Source organism: Vidua macroura, chromosome 17 (genome assembly GCF_024509145.1).
Source record: "Vidua macroura isolate BioBank_ID:100142 chromosome 17, ASM2450914v1, whole genome shotgun sequence".
NCBI classification, from domain to species: Eukaryota; Metazoa; Chordata; class Aves; order Passeriformes; family Viduidae; genus Vidua; species Vidua macroura.
In genome coordinates this window covers 3,298,706-3,319,514 of record NC_071587.1, presented here as the reverse complement: position 1 = coordinate 3,319,514, position 20,809 = coordinate 3,298,706, and the positions used below count along the sequence as shown (strand labels likewise).

The 20,809-nt window shown below is 42.8% G+C and overlaps 2 protein-coding genes across 9 annotated transcripts in view; both read left to right on the top strand.

Annotated features, from left to right (window-relative positions):
- Nucleotides 1–15,359, top strand: part of ITCH (itchy E3 ubiquitin protein ligase) — a 97,348-nt gene extending 81,989 nt beyond the window's left edge. For 6 of the 8 annotated variants that reach the window (XM_053993263.1, XM_053993264.1, XM_053993261.1 and 3 more), the window contains 7 exons: nt 2,001–2,141; nt 3,845–3,965; nt 4,931–5,035; nt 5,261–5,357; nt 5,722–5,794; nt 6,450–6,588; nt 6,893–9,832. In XM_053993263.1, coding sequence (XP_053849238.1) covers nt 2,001–2,141; nt 3,845–3,965; nt 4,931–5,035; nt 5,261–5,357; nt 5,722–5,794; nt 6,450–6,549 — 637 coding nt within the window. In that variant the 3' untranslated portion in view covers nt 6,550–6,588; nt 6,893–9,832. Of the gene's footprint in view, nt 1–2,000; nt 2,142–3,844; nt 3,966–4,930; nt 5,036–5,260; nt 5,358–5,721; nt 5,795–6,449; nt 6,589–6,892; nt 9,833–15,318 lie in introns of those variants that run through there. The other 2 variants (XM_053993259.1, XM_053993260.1) reach the window with 2 other exon arrangements.
- DYNLRB1 (dynein light chain roadblock-type 1) lies at nt 14,526–18,448 on the top strand. The gene is made up of 4 exons (XM_053993269.1): nt 14,526–14,610; nt 15,319–15,394; nt 16,691–16,858; nt 17,944–18,448. Exons 1-4 carry the CDS (start codon nt 14,536–14,538, stop codon nt 17,985–17,987), a joined length of 363 nt encoding a protein of 120 aa, XP_053849244.1. The 5' UTR covers nt 14,526–14,535; the 3' UTR covers nt 17,988–18,448.
- Nucleotides 18,449–20,809: the final 2,361 nt, after the last annotated feature.

Below are 20,809 nucleotides of genomic sequence, written 5' to 3'. Positions count from 1 at the left end.
AGAATGATTTGCTAATGCAGAGCCTTTCTGGTTCATTGAATATTCCGTGCAGCATCTTGTGTTGTGTTTTTATTGGCTGTTACTAATTCTAGTTAGACATACAGATGTGACAGTGTTGAACATGGTTACAAATAAAATGGCTTGAGTAAATTCAACTGAGACTTTTCAGATAACTGATTAAAAGAAATCAGCAAAAACCCATTTAATGTTTCTCTAGTACTGGTTTAGTTAGAAAACAAAATGTTTAGTGCTACAAGACCACAAAGTTAACAAATGTAGTTTATTATTTACTACCACATAATTCTTCTGTTAGTCACACTTGCAATTTGACTTCAAGGTTGGTATTGAAGATTTAATGCTTTAAAGAAGTTCTAGCTGTCCTGGTATTTTTACCCCAAGCTTAATGATTCCAGACCATTCCTACCTGCAGCCTTCTGTGTCTGCATGGTCAGGCACCTCTCTGTCCATGCTCTTGTGGAGTCCTTCTCTTCCACTCTTTTGCAAATTCCTCTCCAGAGACTAGCAAGTAAAAAGGATGTGGAGTTTCTAGACCACAGTTATTTTGGAATTATATATTAGAGATATTTTAAGAAATAATTTTTAAAACCTCTTTTTTCTAAAGCACTGTAATTTTGTACTGATTTTGTCATAGGAGGATGCCACATGTTTTCGTCCATGGTTGATGTGCACCATTTGTTTCAGTAACACAGATTTTTTTTTCTTTCAGTTAAAAACGTTAACAAATATATTAGAAGAAAAAGAAAGACAAACTGAGTAAATTTTTTTCTTCAGCTATAATAAAAACAATTTTGCAGAAAAATTAGTCTTTCTTGTGACTAGAGACAAAACATTTCACTTACGAATCACACTAAGAATGGTTTTAAACATGGTTTGAGAACTTCATCGGAGGTGTGAGAATAGATTGGGTTTTGAAATGCAAAACTAAATATATAAGCCAAGATTTTAATCTGTAGTGGTGATTCTTGGGAGGTTCATATTAAATACTGAGGAGCAGAGAAAGCAGCATGAGATGATTAAGAATTGAGAAAGGAATTTTATTTGGTTTTCAGAGTAGTATGTTCTGCACTCCATGGATATGCTGCTAATGTGCCTTCATTTTAATTCAAAGCAATTTCTGTAGTGATAGAAATCTTCTAGGCTGAAGCACAGAAAAGGCTTTGCCCCTTTGAAAAATCACTTAAGGATGTGAAAATTGGAGAAAAGGCTTCAGACCTCCAGGGCTGCAGAGTCCTCTCAATCCAGACCCAAACTTTAGTGTAGCTGAGCCTGCTTTTCTGCAGTGCTGCTGGAGGTACCCTTGAGGAAAGGACTGCACATTTACAGGGGAGAAGAGCCATGTCTGTCAGGACAGACATAATTTTGTTCCTCACAAAAAAGAAAATTTTATAACTTTGCAGGCAGCATTCCTTGGCACTTGAATCAGAGGGCTGTTTTTCTCATTCCCACAAGTTTGAGGATTTCACAAATTGACTGAGTTTGGAGGGGGACTTTCAGAGGTCATCCACCAAACCTCGGTGCCCAAACTGAGCTGGAGCTTTCATTTTAAAAGGGATAGATGATGAAATAAAATCAGCCTTTCATCTGAAGCCTTCCCTCCTCATCCAAGGTTTCATGCAGTACCATATATTTTGGAAAGATGAAGTTCAGAAGTGCAGTTGCATCATGGGGCTCAATAAACCATAGCCATGTTTTCAAGACTGGCATTGCTGTGTTATGGGTCTGGATTTTGCACTTGATTTTGGAGGAAAACGATCATCAAAACCTCTGTATATACAGGCAGTTCTTCACTTTCCAAAAGCATAAATCAACATATAAACTCCAGGACTTCTGGCAAGGCCATAATTACTGTGTAAGGAACATTTCCTTATCTTGACTATTTAACTCCAAACTTTCTACCTTAAGGTTCTTCATACTCATCTCTTCTGCTGTGTGCAAGTTCTCAACAAAGTTATTTTAAAACTGTATTTTTTTCCTTCCAGAGAGAATGATATTGAAGAATGTGGCTTGGAAATGTTTTTTTCTGTTGATAAAGAAATACTAGGTGAAATCAAAAGCCATGACTTGAAGCCAAATGGTAGCAACATTCTGGTCACAGAAGAAAATAAAGAAGACTACATTAGGTAAGAATAAGTGAAGACTTTAAAATACTCTGTTATTTTCTTTCTTTGAGTTCTAGCAACAAAAGACTGTCTGTGTCATCTAAAGCATTGCTGAACAATTGCTGATGCTGGCAACAAGTGGCAAGTGTTTGGATCTCATATTTGAAACAGGAATATTGATAGACCTAAGTTTCTAAAGTCCACTTTTCCTAAAGATCATGGTTAGAAGAAAGTCCACTTTTTTCCTAGAGTTATCTCAGTTTAGCAGAATACCATGACAAGAATTGTGACTGTCATATATTTAATGAAATGTTACATCTGTTTATTACTCTAATTATATTGCTTTATAGCCTGCTGGTGTTCTAGCCAGCCATTTCTGGTTCATATGGGGTTTTGAGGGGTTGTTTTTTGTGTGGGTTTTTTTGAGAACATTTCTGGATGTTTTTCTGAAGATTCTTATTTTTCAAAGATACTTGGAATTGCTGTTAGTTTTATATGAACTGGTCTTGTAGGTGTAACAGTGTTTTGAATTTTGTCATAGGTTGTATTGTCATAAAATAAGGATCATATTTGCAGCACCAAAATGTTTTAAAGCAATAGATTGAGTGAAGGAGCCTAGGAGTGATTAAAGAATAAACATGTGAACAGTGACCTGCTTTGTCCTGAAATGTCCCCTCCTTCCTCAGTGTGCAGCAGTACAGCAGCTCTGATTTAAGGTGTGAACTTCAACATAGAAGCTTGGAGAATGTGCTTGCAAAAAACATCATCACACATTGCAGGCACAAACTAAACTGAATCACAGAGAATTTTCCTCTTTGTTATGATATGTTCTGTGAAGGATTTTTCCATAGGCAGGGGGAGGGAGTTGGGAGTGGGCTCTATTTTCATCATATGAGAAATCTGCAGACATTTCAGTGATTCACAAAAGAGGTGGTGTTTGCACCAGAAACATACTGGCATTTGGCAGGAGGGAGGTTCTGCAGAAAGTCATTCTTCTCTAGTTCCTAGGAACCCAGGGAGAGCTCGAATTAACAGTTTCATTCAGATTCTTTTGCCTTACTCCAAGTCCTGCTTTAAGTCCCCCAAGTTTCTAGGACTGAAATGAGAAATAGCCACCTCTCCTTTAGACTCCAGCACTCCTGACAGGTTAGGCTTGAATTCAGCATAATATCTGCTTCTCCCTGGGTTCAGGTTCTCCGGGTCTCCTGCCTGCTTTTCACCCTTTTATTAATGGAGAGTGGAGTTTCTGCCACAGAGCAGTTTCATGATTAACAGAAACAAATATGGAACTTTCCAAATGGACATAGTCACTGCTTGGTAAGCTGGCAGTCCTGCTGCTCTTCACCAGTACAACTTGACTTGTTTTTTACCTTGTCATGGATAACAACTGAGATTTCTGGGGAGAACATCAGACAAAATCTTCAAACACCTTAGGACTGCTGTGCTCTCATTAATGTAATCAGTGAAGAGATGCTGCCTCCTCTTTGAGTCCAAAATACTTCTGTAGCAGAAGGGTTTAACACTTCGGGTAATTTAGAGAAAAAATGCAATCATTTGCACAGAGTAAAGGCTGCTGATAAAATTATACGGTGCTCTGTCCCCAGAACTTTCCAGACTTTCCATGTTTTTTTAACTTAGCTTACAGTTCATCTCAAAATAGGTAAAGATGTGGACTTGGGTTAGCATGAGCCATTTAAATGATCTTGGTGTGTCTTCTTTTCCAGGCTAGTAGCAGAATGGAGACTGTCCCGAGGTGTTGAGGAGCAGACACAGGCTTTCTTTGAAGGCTTCAATGAAATACTGCCACAACAGTATTTGCAGTATTTTGATGCAAAGGAACTGGAGGTAAAGGATTGCTTGGCTATTGCTGGATCCAGGTCATTACACATAAAATAAACTCCAGTCAGTGCATCTGAAGAACAGAACTCACTGAGGCTAACAACTGTTTTATAGGGAATATGGGGGAAACTTCATGGAATAGTATTAGATTAATGTGCTTTCCTTAACTTTCCTTTTTGCAGCCAACTTAGATATTTCTAAATGCCCAGATTCTGTCAGCAGAAATTTCTTACTTTGTCTTTGTGATTCTTTGATTTGCCTGTGTTCAAAGAATGAGTAACTTGACAGAATGAGAGATAAAGCCAGATAGATATTTAGTGGATGGTTGCATATAGACTGGGCCAAGTTCTTGGTTTGGGTTTGATCTCTCAAAATTACACTTTCTGAATCATCTGTTCAGTTTGAAAAGTAAAACCATCAAAACAAAACATCCCATCCCTAGTGAAGAATTGTATGGCTAGGCAAAGATAAACTGGCTGGAATGTCTACATAGAATCCCAGAATGGTTTAGATTGGGATCTTAAATAATCTTGCTCCAGCCCCCTTTCATGTGCAGAGACACCATCCACTAGCCCAGGTTGCTCCCAGCCCTGTCCATCCTGGCCTTGGACACTTCCAGGGATCCAGGGGCAGCCACAGCTTCTCTGGGCACCCTGTGCCAGGGCCTGCCCATCCTCACAGGGGAGAATTTATTCCTAAAATTGCAAACAATTACTCCATTTTTCACAACACAGATGCTCTCTAATTTGTGGCCTCTCCAAATACACTTCATGAACCAGTCTTTGAACCACTTCATCATCAGTCTTTGTTTATAGAAGTTTTGGATGAAGTTTAAAATTAAAACCAGGTGCACTGTTATTGCAGGTGCTGCTAAGTGGGGGTCCAGTTGTTCTCTTTTGCTGTGTGCGAGGTCAGAGAAGGAAAGTGGAAATTTGTACTCCTCTGCTTATTTCCCTTTTTCTGCCCCAAAGGTGCTTCTCTGTGGAATGCAAGAAATTGACCTGAATGACTGGCAGAGACACACCATCTACAGGCACTACACCAGGACCAGCAGGCAGATTGTGTGGTTCTGGCAGGTTTGCAGATTTTGCTTTATTCTCAGACCAGCAGAAGTTACAGAGCACAGCTCAGTGGACAGTGGTCAGAACACTGAGCACACCTGCAGAGTGCAGATAGAAACTGTTACTGCTAACCCATCTGTTCCCAACAGCCACATTACTGTTCATCTGTGGATGGTGATGATGTAAAAGTTTGAAGATTGAATCTATCCCTAAATGTTTATTTCAATTACTGTTTTTCAGTTTGTGAAAGAAATAGATAATGAGAAGAGGATGAGACTCTTGCAGTTTGTGACTGGAACATGCAGATTGCCAGTGGGAGGATTTGCTGACCTTATGGGTATGTATTGATAACCCTTCTAATGCAGGAGATACTTCTAAAAAGAACCTAATAATACATTTACAGCATTTTAAATGAGTTTTATATTAAATGCTGTTTTGTAAGCCATGCATATACTTGAGCTATGATGGAAAAAGATGGAAGGAATGTTTTCACCTATTTATTGCACTTTAAAATCACTTCAAATTGATGCATTTCTCCACATGTATACTTTGATCTAGGCAGAGCTGTAGAGTGAGACAAATGTCCCTTCTCCATGCAAATAATGGAAATCCTGTCTTTATTTTAGCCTTGCATGCTTCAGGTGTGTTACAGTGATAGAAAGGTAGCTGGATTATGCCTTGTCTATTGGAATTTGTTACAGGGAGCAATGGACCTCAAAAATTCTGTATCGAAAAAGTTGGAAAGGAAAACTGGTTACCCAGAAGTCATACCTGGTGAGTACATAACAAATCAGAATATTGCTAATGCTCTGGTTTTGGTGACCACAGTCTGCTGTGACATTTTAGTAAATGGCTAATATGCTGAAATGGTTGAGACTCTGTGAAAGCAAACACAAATTACACCAATGAACTATGTTGTTGAATGATAGCTGAACTTCTGAAAAGCTCTTGTGGCATGGAATAGATTCCACTGGGAATTCCATGGATTTGTGTAATATATTACTGAACAATTAAAGTCATTACCAGTAGTGTTTAACAAGGTTGGGACTATCTTTTGTTATCACTGTACTCCTTAGTAGAATAGCCACCTTCACACACTTCCAGAGAAAAGGTCACTTCTACTCTTTTCTTTGGGTAGGCAAAACCACACAAATTGAAAATTTTGTATCAGAATGATGACTCTAATTAACCACCTAGAAGTTGGTTTTCCTCCAACTAGGAAAAGTTAATGAAAATTATCACTGTATGAGCACTTGAATACTAACCTCTGCCCTCAGAAATACATACATTTATATCAGTAGTCAGGTTTTTTCAGGGTATAAATCCCAGTATCCATCTCCACAGCAAAAATTCCAATCACTCATATTCATAATGGATTTTTTGTTCCTATTGAATTCTTCATCAGTACTTAATTTTTTTTATTTTGCAGTTTCAATCGCTTAGACCTTCCACCATATAAAAATTATGAGCAGTTAAAGGAAAAGCTGTTATTTGCAATTGAAGAAACAGAAGGATTTGGGCAAGAGTAGCTGAAATTTGCACCTTGAAGAATGTGAACCCAACATGATGTATGTGCTTCACTTCTTCTGCTTGTTGCACACTTCCTTGTAAAGTAGACATGACTTGGATTTATTTAACAGTACTAATGTGTAAATAAATGGATGTTATCCTGAGGTTATCCACCTTAACTCTGGATTTCTGCTGAGCACTTTCAGAAATCAAATGCGCAATCCGATACGGCTACAAGTGACTAATGACCAGAGTAGAGGTTTAATACAGCTTTGGGCTCTGCTTTGTTTTACCATTCATTAATTAGAATGTGTCCTTAATGACTGACAGATTTTTAACAATAGTTTTGTCTTTCCTTTTTAGTAGCATTTTTGCTACTGATGCACTGGGAAGTTCATTGGTAGCTGCAATGCTGCAGCAGCATCCTGAGCCTCCTAACAGCAGTGTCAGAGCCAGCCTGGATCCACCTCCGTGCTGTGAGCAGCTCTAATCCTTAAGCTCCTTTTTCTAACTCCAGTGTGGCCAGACTGTTCTTCCTTGCCTGGAGTCTGCTCATGCACCAGCTGGACTGAAACTGCTCTTAAGGGGATGTCAAACTGTGGCACAAATCCAGGGCATGGCTTTGCTTTGGTTTATCCCAATCCTGCGCCTGTGAGCAAAAGAGACACCTGCCCAAAGTGGTTGGAACACTGCTCTGTGCCCTCTGAAGGGTTCAGAGCTTTTGCTGTGTAACACATTTTAACTTTGAAATCAATATTAACACTGTGGTACTTCACTTGTTTTGCAAAAGACAAGCCTAGCTGGGATTGCACTGATTCCATTGAGGTTCCTGTTTGTAGGCTGTTTGTCAGCAGTGTTAATGGACATTACCCTCGGTGTTTTTCCTACATGTTGCAGTCAGTTTGCTCCGAAGAGTTCGTTCGGCTCTCAGGAAGAAGCACAAAACAACTGGATTCAGAAAATGATCCTACTCATCATTTCTGTGGATGAACTGATGTGTGAGACTGGCTGAGGCAAGAGGATTAGAAAGTTCAGACACGGATTACAGGTTTTTGGGAAGCTGGAGCATCAGTAAATAGTTCTATAAAGTTTGAAACTAAAGTTTTTGAGGAGGTTTCTAAGCTAATTCACCCACTTAGCTGCTTATAGCTAGTAACTTTTGTAGCAAGTTCCTGTTGAATTAACATCTATTATTTCCTTTCAGAATCTCTTCATTCTTTTCTGGTTTACAATAACATTTTGCATTTTACTGCTCCTTTAGACTGAATGCACTTTTTGGGTCTGGTCAGCCCTTTCCCTTCCCCCGAAGGGAGGAAGTCAGACACCAGTGAAATGAGCTGTAGCCACAGTAAGAGACGTGACACTTGAAATAACATGTAGCACATACTAAAGCAAACCTGCAGCTCAGAGCGCTGGGGCAGGAGCTGCATTTAAGACTCTCTCAGATGACAGAGCTGAAACAGGAAGTGGGGAAGTGTAAAGCTGAACATTCAGTCTGGAAAACAGTATTTCTTTCCTGCTGTCTTATCCATCTAAACTGCAAGAGGGAAAAACCAATTCAGGCCTAAGAACCAAGACACTACAGGTTTTAACTGACTTCACAGGTGTGTCGGGACTTAGAGATAAATGCTTTGGGAAGGCAAGAGGGTGGGACTTGTCAGGCTTAATTGAAGGAAGGCCTGGGGAGAGGTGCTGATGATACAGAAATGCCCCTCATCTAAAGTTCATTGATGGTGAGAATTCACCTTCAGGTGTGACTGGGAGGAGACTTGCCAACTTCCACAACATTTGGATCTATGACAGTATACAGCTCATGAGAAAAAAAAAGCCTTATATATATTTTCTGTTTATATTAATTCTTACAGTGAAATGTAGTTATCTAACATATTTACAAGAGAGATTAAATTAAGCAAGATAATGCAAGGTTAAGCTATGAAAAATAGTCTATGTTCTGCATATTGCTTTACAATTCGTGTAGGGAACCTAGAACTATTGTTCATGTATAAATATCACCCAAAAGGCTGTCAGCCCTATATTTTTAAAATAAAGAGTAGTTATAATTGAAATAGCCTTAGCCCTAGTTCTATAGGGTTTGGCTGTTGAATATTTTTATGGCTGAAATGTTTAGTTCAGGAAAAACATACCTGCTTGTATATATTTTTGATGTCTAGGATTCTACTTATCCCATTGTTTCTTTAATTTAAATGGCATGTTTATATGTCTTTTCTGCTGTACCAGGATGGGAGAAAGGGGGCTGGATATTCCAAGCACCAGATAATGATTTAAAAATATTGCAAATAAAGAATTCATTGAGGGGGGAAAACAATCAGTGAAACATCGGATTTGGCCAAATAGAAAAAGTTTAAAGCAACTTTACAGCATTACATTGACCATATTTCTGAAGGCACCAGTTCAGATTCCTTAGGCATTTGACTTGTGAATAATAACAAATCTGTTACATTTTTACAGCAAGTTGTGTAGAAGTTAAAAGGAATTATACAAGTCACTGGTGCATTTTTCAGTTCTTTTTGAGGATCTGGTGAAGCAATACAGGGATGAGCCCAGAGCAGCTGCTATCCCAGATAACAGGTTTTTGTGGATTGGATTTACAAGTGAGATTTTCAGCAGAGATTAATTAATTTGTCTCCCACTGCTTCAACTGTTTTAGCAACCTGAGCTGCATAAATTCCTAGTATGTCACAAATGTACATTCATATGCAACTGTCAGTTGATCCTAATTACCAAGTATTAAAAGAAATTTTATTTAGAGTTTTCCCTCATGAGAATGACATGAGAAAATGAAATACTGAGAATTAACAAAGCCTTACTGTTATAAGTAGCTCAGGAACTGTTCATTTATTAATGACATGCACAGTAAATACATTCTTTATCTAGTATGGAAGTTTGGGGTTTTTTAATCCAGTTGCTTGTGTTTAAAAAAAACAACCTTTTTTATTATTTTGAGAAAAATAAAAAATTGTTTGGGGGGGGTTAGGGTTTTCTTTTTTATTTTTTTTTTTTAATTTTATTTTAATACATGCTGCACTGGTTTGTAATCTCAACTCTGTTATATTGGTATCTCCAGCCCCCTTTTTTGTGGTGTCTTTTAATCTTCTCCAAGAATCACTGTTTGTGTATATGTGCTCTAGTGAACTCATGTAGAAACTGGGATCAGCAGCACTGGATTGTAAAATACTGTACTGAAATTCATTGTCAATATTTCCTTGCATTGTAATTCCAAATACTCAGGTAACTGTAACAGTATCTCAGTAAGTCAAATACTTTTATAAAACTACTTAAAGAGCTGGTGGTCTGGTCCTTATTCCTCATGTGTGACAGAATATCCAAGTGGAAATGAATTGTCTGTGTGCTCCTGGGGGCAAGGGTCAGGCTGCCTGGACTTGTCCTTCCACTAGGATTCTTCAGGAATAGTTCGTTCCCAAGACCTTGTCCACCCTTGTTGATTGCATTGGATATTGGAGATTTTGGACACAATTTGTGGATTTTTAGTGCTTGTGGATGCTGCCCTGAGGAGCCAGTGATGGCTGTGAGGCTGCTGAGGCCTGAGGGAGATGGTGTGGAGGGAGGTCCTGCAGGAGCCACAGCTGTAACATCTCCTTGCAACACTGGTGCAGGGATACCAACAATGAGGAATGACACTGCAAGTGGTTAGGATTGGTAGAGTGCCACAAAGGAGGGGGGAAAAGCTCCAGTGAGGCCAACCAGCCTGGTAGTGTCCCTCATCTTCCTTGAATGGGGAGGTGGCATTTAGATTCTTCCTGCTGTGAAAACCTCTCCTGATGGCCATAAGCTTTCCCAGATAATTGAGATGGGCTTTGCAGTGAGGTTCCAGTTTCCTCAGTGCTCACAGGGATGTCCCGTCAGGTCTTAGGGTCACAGAATACTGAACTTGATGATCTCAAAGGTCTCTTCCAACCTAGTTAATTTTCTCATTCTGTCTCAGGGATGTGATTCTGTCCAGTTTGGTCAAATGGTCCCTAAACTGATCCTTCCCTGATATTCCCTGCTGCAGACCTTCCCACTGGATTCTCCCTCTGCTGACTTTCCCAGGTGTTCCCACAAGCTTGGTGAACTCAATTTTGTCAGGGGCAGCAAATCCCAAGGATGATTTTCTGTGCCAGGGAAATACATGCAGTAACAACTGCCTTTTTCTGCAGCAGGGAGGTTGGTGTGGAGTTGCTTCCTCCAAGCTTTGAATGGAACCACTTAAAAGCATCCTAGTAAGTTGTCTAAACCCAAAATTTGACACTGCTTTGAGAGCTTTATGAGTACAGCTACAAGGGTATTTCACATACACCTGAAGTTTATTGTTAAAAGGCAAAAATTAATCACAATGCAATGTATGTTAAATGTACATCTCCATTTTGTATGTCTCCAATGTTGCACCTTTTTTTTTTCTATTTCCTTTAATGATGAGGGTGCTAATGTCAGCACCAGCCCTGGGTGGGAGTGTTGAAGGTTTTGTTCATGGCAGGATGGGAATGGTTGTTTAAACAAACCCGTGTTTGGTTGGGTGTCTGATGGCAGCTGTGCGCTGCTTATTATTGCCCAAATTATCCACCAGATCCTTACTATTGCCCAAATCTTGCCACTGCACAGACCAGAAATGAAATCAATCCATGGCACAGTGACTTCTTGTAGCCAAGCTGTAAAACTCACTGCTGCACTGGTAAGAGAGATTAGAATTTAACTGAATTAGGTTGCAGAGCTGTAAATAGCCACTAGAAGAGGAAATAGCCATATCTCTTGGATCCTAAAGAAGGATTTTTTCCTGATCTCTGGCAATGCCTGATCCAATTTCGATTCTCAACCTGTCAGCCCAGCAGTGCACAAATGACAGGGCTCATTGGAGAAATCTTGTTTTCTCTGAGGAGAAGCAGACTCTGACAGATTGGAGAGGCCAGTGAGTTTACCTGCTGTGTCAAATCCTGACTTTAAGAAGGGGGAAAAAAAAATCTATTTATGAGGGCATGTTTTACATTTCACCCAATACCAGCTCTGTGTGACTGCTGTAGGAGCTCAGTATGAGCCCAGTGTCTGTTTGCTGATTCCAGGGTTGTGGTCCCAAAAGGAGGAGAATTCAAACTGATGGGGGAGTAGGTTTAGATTGGATATTGGTAAGAAATTCTTCCCTGTAAAGGTTGTGAGGCTCTGGCACAAATTGCCCAGAGAATTTATGGCTGACCCTGGATCCCTGGAGTGTCCAAGGCCAGCTTGGATGGGGCTTGGAGCAACCTGGAATAGTAGCTGTCCCTACCTCTGGCAGGGGGGGGGGGGGGCATGAGATGGCCTTTAAGGTCCATTTGGACCATTTTGGGACTCTCTGTTTCCCTTCTAGCAGAGCCTGAGGTCAGAGGGAAAAGTCCCAGCTGTTGCTGTTGTGTGTGTAGAACAGAGCTGGGGTTATGGGGATGCAGTTCTTGGATGAGTTACTTTGTTTTGCCATCAGACTGTGGGTCATCCCCAGTCCTTCCCCCAAGGGAGCGGAGAGCTCTCCCTTTCTCGCTGGCAGGGGCAGCACTCACCTTTACCCTCAGGACACGGATCCCCGGGGCTGTGGCAGGGAGGTCTCAGGGCTTTAGAGTGCACCATGCCTTGGAGTGGCTCTGCCTCTGTCCCGGGGGGGCTCCAGCAGCAGCTGAGGGGTTGCGGCCATTTGGGGGAAAAAGAACTCCCCACATCTGTTATCATGGAATCGCAGAATGGTTTGGGTGGGGAGTGACCTTTAAAAGCAGTCTCATTTCACCCCCTGCCCTGGGCCAGGGACATCTTCCACTTGCCCAGGTTGCTCCAAGCCCTGTCCAACACGGCCCTGGACACTTCCAGGGATCCAGGGGTAGGCACAGCTTCTCTGGGCACCCTGTGCCACGGTCTGCCCATCCTCACAGGGAAGGATTTCTTCCTAATATCTAATCTAGACCTCCTCTCTTTCAATGTGAACCAATCCCCCCTTGTCCTGTCACTCCAGGCTCTTGTAAATACACTCGTCCCACCTTTCCTGTAAGTCCCTTTCAGGTACTGGAAGGATGGGGTTTCACGCTGATGTCCCTAAAGCGGGATTAGGGACACACCGCGTTCCCGGGAGCGGCCTCGGGAGCTTGGGGAAAACTTGTGCAGGCTCCGAGGGGTCCGAGGGGTCCGAGGGTTCGGGCGGTGTCTCCGGAGCGGCCCCGCCCCGCGCTCCAAGCGCTTCCGGGGCAGCGCCGGGGCCGAGACGGGGCGGAGGCGGCGGCTCGATCATGGTGGGTGAGGCCGGTCCGGAGGCCGCTCGGGGCCCCTGTGCCGCCCTCGGGGGTCTCTGTGCCTCCCCGGCCCTCGGGGGCTCCTGCGGCCGGCGCAGGGCGGGGCGGTCCCGCTGCCGGTCCCGGCTCCCCTCAGGCACAGGCGCTGCCCCGCGGGCGGGGCCCGGGTAAAGGCGAGACCCCGCTGCGGACTGCGGGGGCTGGGAGTGCCCGGCCCGGCCCGGTTCGGTTCGTGTTGGGTTGCGTGTCGTGTCCTGTGTCAGGCCCCCGGGCGGGCTCGTGTTTGTGCGGGGCGGGCCCCCCCAGCACCGGGCCGGGAGCGCTGCGGGTCCCGGCGCTGCCTCCGAGGGGCTTCACCGGCTCTGCCCGGCCCTGAGTCACTGCGGGGAGAGGCCGAACCTTCACCCGGTCCAGCCTAGCCCTGTGCCAGGGAAACGCTCGCAGCGAAACCTGCATTTCCTACGGCTGCCAGGGCACATCCCTAAACCTGGAAGCAGTCAGGAAAAAGAGACTGGTTTGGGATGTTTAATAACCGGGGCTGTGTTTGTTCTGTTCTGATTGTATTGGAGGCTTCTCCGTGCTCAGATGTGTTGCTGCCTATTGCATGTTGATGAAATTGGGGACAAATGTATGTCAAAATTTTTAAAAAAATAAATGCTGACCACAGTTGCAGAAGGAAAATTGAAATTATCTAATAAGATGTATTTTTTAGGCAAACCTAGGAGTTCAATTATTCTAGATGAAAACATGAAGATAAAGGCTGCTGTTGTACATATAGCAAAGGGTATTTAGCAGCAAAATGGTGTTGAGAGTATCTTTATTCTCCTTTTATAGAGTGCATCTCCTCCTCCATGTGCTATCTCTTGTAGTTATTCACCCCTTCATTAAAATGGGATTTGTGTGTTTCATGAATTAAATATGTAATTTTGTTCTCAGTACTATTTTTGTTGGTCTGGTGAGCTGCATTGACTTGTGGAGGTGCTGATCAAGCCCCAGAGTAGGAATAGGAGGAGCAGGACCTTCCCACATCGACAGCAGTGAACTGTCAGAGCAGATCACCCACCTGTGAGTTAGATCTGCTGAAGGTGTTAAGAAGAAATTAAGAACTGGTATCATTCTTTATGGATGCTGCTTTGCATCTGAAAAGGTTTGTTAAGGTCCTGTGAAGGAAAGTATTTAATCAGGACTTCAGTAGTGCTAGTAAGAAGGCAGGAAATCAGATCTTAATTTCTTATATAGATTTAATATTTTGCCACTATATTTTCGCAGCATTTGTCCACCCTTTTGTTTGTTCTTTGTTTAATTTCGCTTGTTTTCCATTTGAGAACAGTCCAGCATTCAGAATCAAGAGTTTTGTTGAAAATACTTGAATTTTTCTGTGCTGGATCACACAGAAAAACTTCTGCTTTATAAAGACCAGCTCGGGGTTCTCATCTCTTATGAGCCACAGGCTGTGTTACCAACAGCACCCTGAGGGAAGTGCTGGTGGTGCAGGGGCTGAGCTGGTGTTGCATTGTGCTGTGTTGTGTTTGTTGTTGGACAAGGTCTCTTCCCAGGGAACGTGTGACATCTTTGTGCCCGTGTGCTGTGGGAGGAAGTGGAGAGAGTTGTTCAGGGTGTCCAGGGAACACAGCCTTGGAACACAGAAATGCCCCTTGTAGGTCTCACCTGTCCTGGTTCGGGTGATTCCGGTCTCCCTTCCTAAACCTTTTCTGGGGGACTCTGCCTTGCAGGATCTGAAAGATGCTAATTGTTTCTGTTTCCTGTGATGGGAATAAAAAATGCCAAATACTCATCCAGCTGTGGAAATCATCTCAGGTGCGAGGGTTTCCCACCCTACTACAGATGCCATAGTTATATTTAGATGGGTGTCTTGTAGCAGGAAAGTTGTGCAGAAGGTACTGAAACCTCCTTTGATGGTTTTTATAGAGCAGACAAAGGACTATTGCCTTGGCCTGCGTTTACATTTTTCCTTTTTTAAGTTGTAAATTATTGGCAGTGGTTACAGCCTTGCAGCCATCCCAGCACAAATCAGATTTACAAACAAAGAGTGTTCATTCATTGTTTTTCCCCTCACTTCTCTTATTTGTAATTGCTTTTGGCATTCATTTCCTAAAATGGAAGGTCATCTTGCAACCACAATGTATCTTTTCCTACTTTTTTTCATAAATTCCATGTCCATTTTCAAAGATTATTTTTGTTTGACACTTAAATTGCAGCAGTCTGACTGCAGCTTCCAGCTGCAAGCCTTCAGCAGGAGGCTTGGGGAGGAGGAGAGAGGGGAGTTCCAGGATGATAATCACAAATGAGTGAAGAAGACAGGCAGATGGAAAATAACTGGAAAGGTCATGCAGAAAAGGTGGCACCAAAGTACAGACACTTGGCTGTATAAACCAGTGTAGGCAGTGGCTTTTTAATCATCCCTGTGCAGCTTTGTGTTCAGCCACGTTATCCCAAAGCTTTGGTGGGAGGCAAAGAGCAGCTGTAACCCTGTAACCCTGTATTGATTTGTGCTTTGTCTTGCAGGCTGAGGTGGAGGAAACACTGAAGCGAATCCAGAGCCAGAAGGGAGTGCAGGGAATCATTGTGGTTAATTCGGAAGGTGCTGTGTCAGCCTCACTTTTCTGACCTATCACTTACTCCAACCACCCGCTTTGAGGGCTGCTGCTTGTAGCACTTGCACTTAGCTTAGAGTCTGGCTTTGGGAGAGGTTTTCCTGCAGCTCAAGAGACAGACAGTAGTCAGGCTACAAAAGAAAATTGGTTTCCAATTTCTGGAAACTCACATTATTATTTTAGGAAATAAAATAATTTGCAAAAGCGTTGAAATATTTTAGTTATGGCAGTGTTTGAAACTGGGTCTGTGAAAACTTTCATCAGTAGCACTGAGGCTCTCACAAGATGGAAATCTTGCTGCTGGGTCTGTCCAGAACACTCCTGGCCTGGCAGACTCCAGTTCTTTAGCACTGTCTAGTGCTTGTGGTCTCATGGATCTCATCAGCAAGTTGTCTCTTTTTGGAGTCTCTGAAGAGTTCAACAGACTAAGTTCTTCAGAGGACTCTCAATACACTGTGAGCAGAAAATGGAATATTTCCTAGAAGTAATCCTTAGAACAATTGACAGTAGCTGCATGTGAATATACTGAGGATCAATCATGCAGCTTGGCTCCTGCTCACTGCTTTTCTACGATGGTTGAGTGGTTTGTGCTCTCTGTGCTGCAGCTGCAGTTACTGGAACACACACCTGGTTCTGCCCTGCAGAATTTGGTACTTGGCTGCTGTGTTCTGATCCAGGAGCTGGGGTTTAACTGGCTTTTGTGGGAGAACACATCTAATGGGTGGCTGAAGTGCAAGGGAGCTCTGTAAAGCTCTGGCTGAACAGTGTGTCTGCCCTCCAGGCTGGTTATCACTGAACCAGGGACCTCCCAGGACTGCACCTCCTGTTATGGCTGAATGTTGGAGCTTCAGCCTTGGAGCTGTGTGATGCAGCAGCTGATGTCCTCCATAATCATTGATCCCAGCCTGGTGTAGCTCAGTATCATTTAACTGGTGTTGGGGATCCTTTCTGAAGTAAAAAAAGTGTCCCCAGTCAGGAGAAAAAACTGCAACATTGGTATTTCTTCTCTTCTCTACAGATGATTATTTTTGTTTAATTTATTTATATTTCTAATTCTCAAAATGAAAAAGTAAAGCACTGGTGCTACCAGAGGTAAACAGTTCTCACCTGTGGTCCCACATCTCAGCTTTTTTGTATCTTGTTTTTCTTCATGTTTTCCTCTTGCCTTCAAAGAGAACACTCCTAACCCCTGGTGGATGACAACCGAGGTTGGACCTGGTGATGCCGAGTGTGGGGTTGGTTCTGGTGGTTTGTCACTGAGCCTTGCTGTCCCTCTCCTGCAGGTATTCCCATCAAGAGCACCATAGACAACTCCACCACCATTCAGTACGCCGGCCTCATGCACAGCTTCATCATGAAGGCCAGGAGCACCGTGCGGGACATCGATCCCCAGAACGACCTCACGTTCCTGCGGATCCGCTCCAAGAAAAATGAAATCATGGTCGCTCCAGGTAGGAGAGAGCAGGGCAAAAGCAGGAATCTGGGAATCCAGCAGGATTGCTTTGACTTGAGACTGATACTGTCAGCCTGGAAGGAGTCTGCCTGCTGCTTGTGTTCACAATGGATAATCCCTTCTCTCCAGGAAGCTGTTCTACTTTCTGGAGAGTTGAAAGCTTTATCACTGATCTAAGTTTCCTTTGTCATGTTTGAATGTGGCAAATCCCTTCGCTCATTCTGTGTAGATCAAAGTAAAAAGTATTAGATAATACTTGAGAGAGTGCTGCACCCTCTCATGCTTTCAGTATAAAACCCTAGGATTTGGAAAGAAATACATTCTGGGAGCAATTTCCATTCAGAACTATGGACTGAGTGATAAAACAATAGAGTCCTGACTTTCCAGTTCTGGAAAAAGTAATAGAGCACACTGTAGCTGTAATCATGAGTCATGGTATACAGCAGTCATTGTATACCATGAGTCATGGTATACATTCCTTCTTTTCAGGAAATATCCTCAGTATTTTGTTGAATTCCAGACTGGGAAGCAGCGAGATGAGTGCAGGTCGCTCATGTGGCAGGAATTCAGCCTTGTCCCTGCGTGCTCCCTGCTGGGATGGGGCTGGTGGAGAAGCCAAGAAGGGGGTGGCAGTTCCTCATGGCGGGCATGGGTCAGGGCAGATCTTAACACAGGCTCTGGTTCTTGCTGAGGCAGCCTCAGGTTTCCACAGGAAGGATGGAAAGAGGAATAAGCATTGCTCCAGAAAAAAAGCTGCGGCCCCCAGTGTACCTGTGAGAGAAAGGGCAGTGGCCACCTTGCACCAGTGTGGCACGTGCCAGTTACTGTAGTTTCCTGGCACAAACTGGGTTAAATTCAGCTGCCTTGGGAGCATACAGTTTCTAAAGCTGAGAGTTTTTCTCAGTAAAACCCATAAAATAAATTATCTGACACTTGGAGCCATTTTGCTCATTGAGAATGAATGTGAGGGCTCTGGAGTTCCCACAGTGCATCAGAGAGATGTGAAAATGCTGGAACTTACTGTTTCTGTGAACAAATACCAGCAGTGAAAGAATAATTTTCTTTTTTTTTCTTCCTCTCCAGATAAAGACTATTTCCTGATTGTCATCCAGAATCCAACTGAATGATTACACTGACTCAGTCTGGTTTTTCCCTTTGCCTGTTTTATTTTCCCTGTTTTATTTTTTATTTAATGGTAAAGGATAGAGCATTAGTGTTAACTGTGCTGTGACTCTTCAGTAAGGTTTGGGAAAATTAAAGCAGGTGGTTTTGTTGTCTACAAACAGAAAAAATGTTGCTTTTTGTATCACAAGTAATTTTGAGTGGGAGCTGGTGAGTTGGAATTGGGCAGTAAAAAATGCAACAGATTCTTTTAATAGCTAAGATAATATAATAAAATTCTAATAATAACCAAAAAAATACTATTCTTTGTATTCCTTTGTGCTTCTTTCACCACTGAGCTCTGCTTTTACACTCTTGGTTTTGAATGGCTGTAAATATGACTGCCTGTCCTCTAGTTCTGTCTTACTCTGTTGGTTTTACTTCAAAAGAATCTGGCCATAAGAAATTAAAAAGCGTCAACATGTAACTCATTTTGTCTTACGTGTTTTTCTTTTGAAGATTTTAAGTTTTCTCATGATTGATTGAGATTTTCTTCAAAAACCAGAACCTTCCTAGGACTGTTGTTGTTTGTCTGTTGCTTTCTCTGAACAATGATTTGGCCCAAAGGCATGTGTAGTGCACTCACAATTGTTGTGTTGTAGTGTTTTCCTGCCACTTTCTCTCTGCTCCAGACAGAATTTTCATGGCTAAGGAAGGCCATTGAGGCCACCCATGGGAGATCTCACACTTTCTCAGCTCAGTAGCCAGTTTGATCTGCTATTTTCCTTTAGTATTTTTTAATTGATGCCATTAAAGATTAAAAAAAAAAAAACATAGTTACTCCAAAATGCTTAAGGGGTTATTTTGGTGGAGCTTTTCTTCAGAAAGAAAAAAAAAAATAAACAGGGATGGAGAGTGCTATGGTAAGTGCAGCTGTGGAGATTTTGGTAAAAATGTTGGTGTTGAGTTGGGCACTTGTGGCTTTCAGAGCCCCGTGAAGGGTGGGTGTGTGGGGACTCAAACAGCCAAGGTATGTTCAGGGTTTTCTCTGTGCATTTTCAGACCTGGACATGAATTTTTGGGCTGTGTATAATCTTCTAGGTGGTGGCCATGACCCTGAAGGTCAGAAATACCTGTTGGGGTCTGTAGCCCTGTAGCATCAGTGCTTTGGGTGTCCCAGCTGCCCCCGTGACTCAGTGTTGGTTGTTGCTGTTCATGAGCTGCTTCTCCCTTTACACTGGTTTAAGCCATGCCATCAAAACAGGGAACATGGTCTGGAATCCTGCTTGGCCTTTGGAGCAGCTCCTGATACACAGCAGTTTACAGAATGCCTTTGATCTGCAATAATTGTATGCTGCCTCCCAAAAAAATTACCTCCAGCAAGCTGAAGTCTGGGTAATTGAACAGTGAGGCAAGGCAGAAGAAAAATGTGACCTCAGTGATTTCTCTCTGTTGTTTGTAACCCAGAGAAATATTTCCTTGGAGGTGGTGGCCTGCTTATGGATTTTGGCTTTCCCAAGTTGGTGGCAGTGCTATTTTTCTGAACAGTGAAAAATCTGCAGCACCCTGCATTCTTTTGGACACTTCCTTAAGGATAGCTGTCCTACCAGTAGCTTTGTGTCACAGTAGCTTGGGACAGAGAGTGTTGAGTGTTGGTTTTACTTCAACAAGCTGTAGTAAATAACCTATTGCAAAACAAAAGATCCTGGCCCTTTTCTGTTGTGTTGAGATCATAAACTTGCAGTGAAATGACTGATCTCCTGCTATGTGCTGGTTGGTTGGGGGTTGGTTTGGGTTTTTTTTTCTCAGGGATTGAGAGCAGCCTGGCATGAAACATACTTGGGAATTTGAATGAAAGGCTCTTAAGCTGGGTTTGGAGTCAAAGAGTTTGTCAGATCCATCTGGGCAGGGCCTTACTTAGGCCATGTAGTACTGCCTTTACACCAGCACCCAAAATTAATTCAGATTTATTTTTTAAAACTGGCAAGAGGTGAAGGAAGAACAACAACTTCCATTTACTTAATATGGAACAAAATAACTAAACTAAATAGTAATTAAACTAATAAATTAAACTGAAGTTTATTTGGATCAGGACCATTAGAGGGTCACAGAGCTGTCAGCAATTTCCATGTATGAAAGTTAGGGGAGGGTTTCACTTTCCTACGTTATCATAAACAGGGTCAAAAAAAAAGGATGGATGGAGCTCAGTGTCTGCTCCTGTGCTTCGTGAGTCTGGGCCTGGTTATTTGTGTGGTAAAACTACTGCCAAACTGAGGAAGAGTAGAAAAATGAGCGTTACGGTTCTAGTCCTTTTTCCTAGCCAGGATCACGGGAAGCCTGAGCAGCCTATACCACCTGCACCTTGGAGCTGCTCTGTGCTAGGGCTGGAGACTGGCCTGGTTTGCTGTCTTGGAAAAGTCAGTTCTGGTTTTGGTGGATCCCTGTCGAAGGCTGAGGAAACAACTGCTGCTGGGAAAACAAACCCTGATGGATTAACAAGGTAATGAAAGGGAGTTTGGGGCATGGCTCCGGGCTGGGAAGGGCAGCACTTGAGACCCAAGGATGTGCTGCCTCTGTGCTGAGATAAGGCTCTGACAGAGGAGTGGTGGTAACAATAAAAGCTGAGCTTGTAGACACCTTCTGTGGATTTGTGTTAGCTCCAGAGCCCTCCCAAGTAACTCCTCCCCTGCCTAAGGTGGCTGATGACAGTGTCCTTCACATATAGGACACGGAGAAGCTGTGGCTGCTCCATCCCTGGCAGTGTCCAAGACCAGGTTGGACAGGGCTTGGAGCAACCTGGGACAGTGGAAGGTGTGGGCAGGGGTGGGACTGGATGAGACTTAAGGTC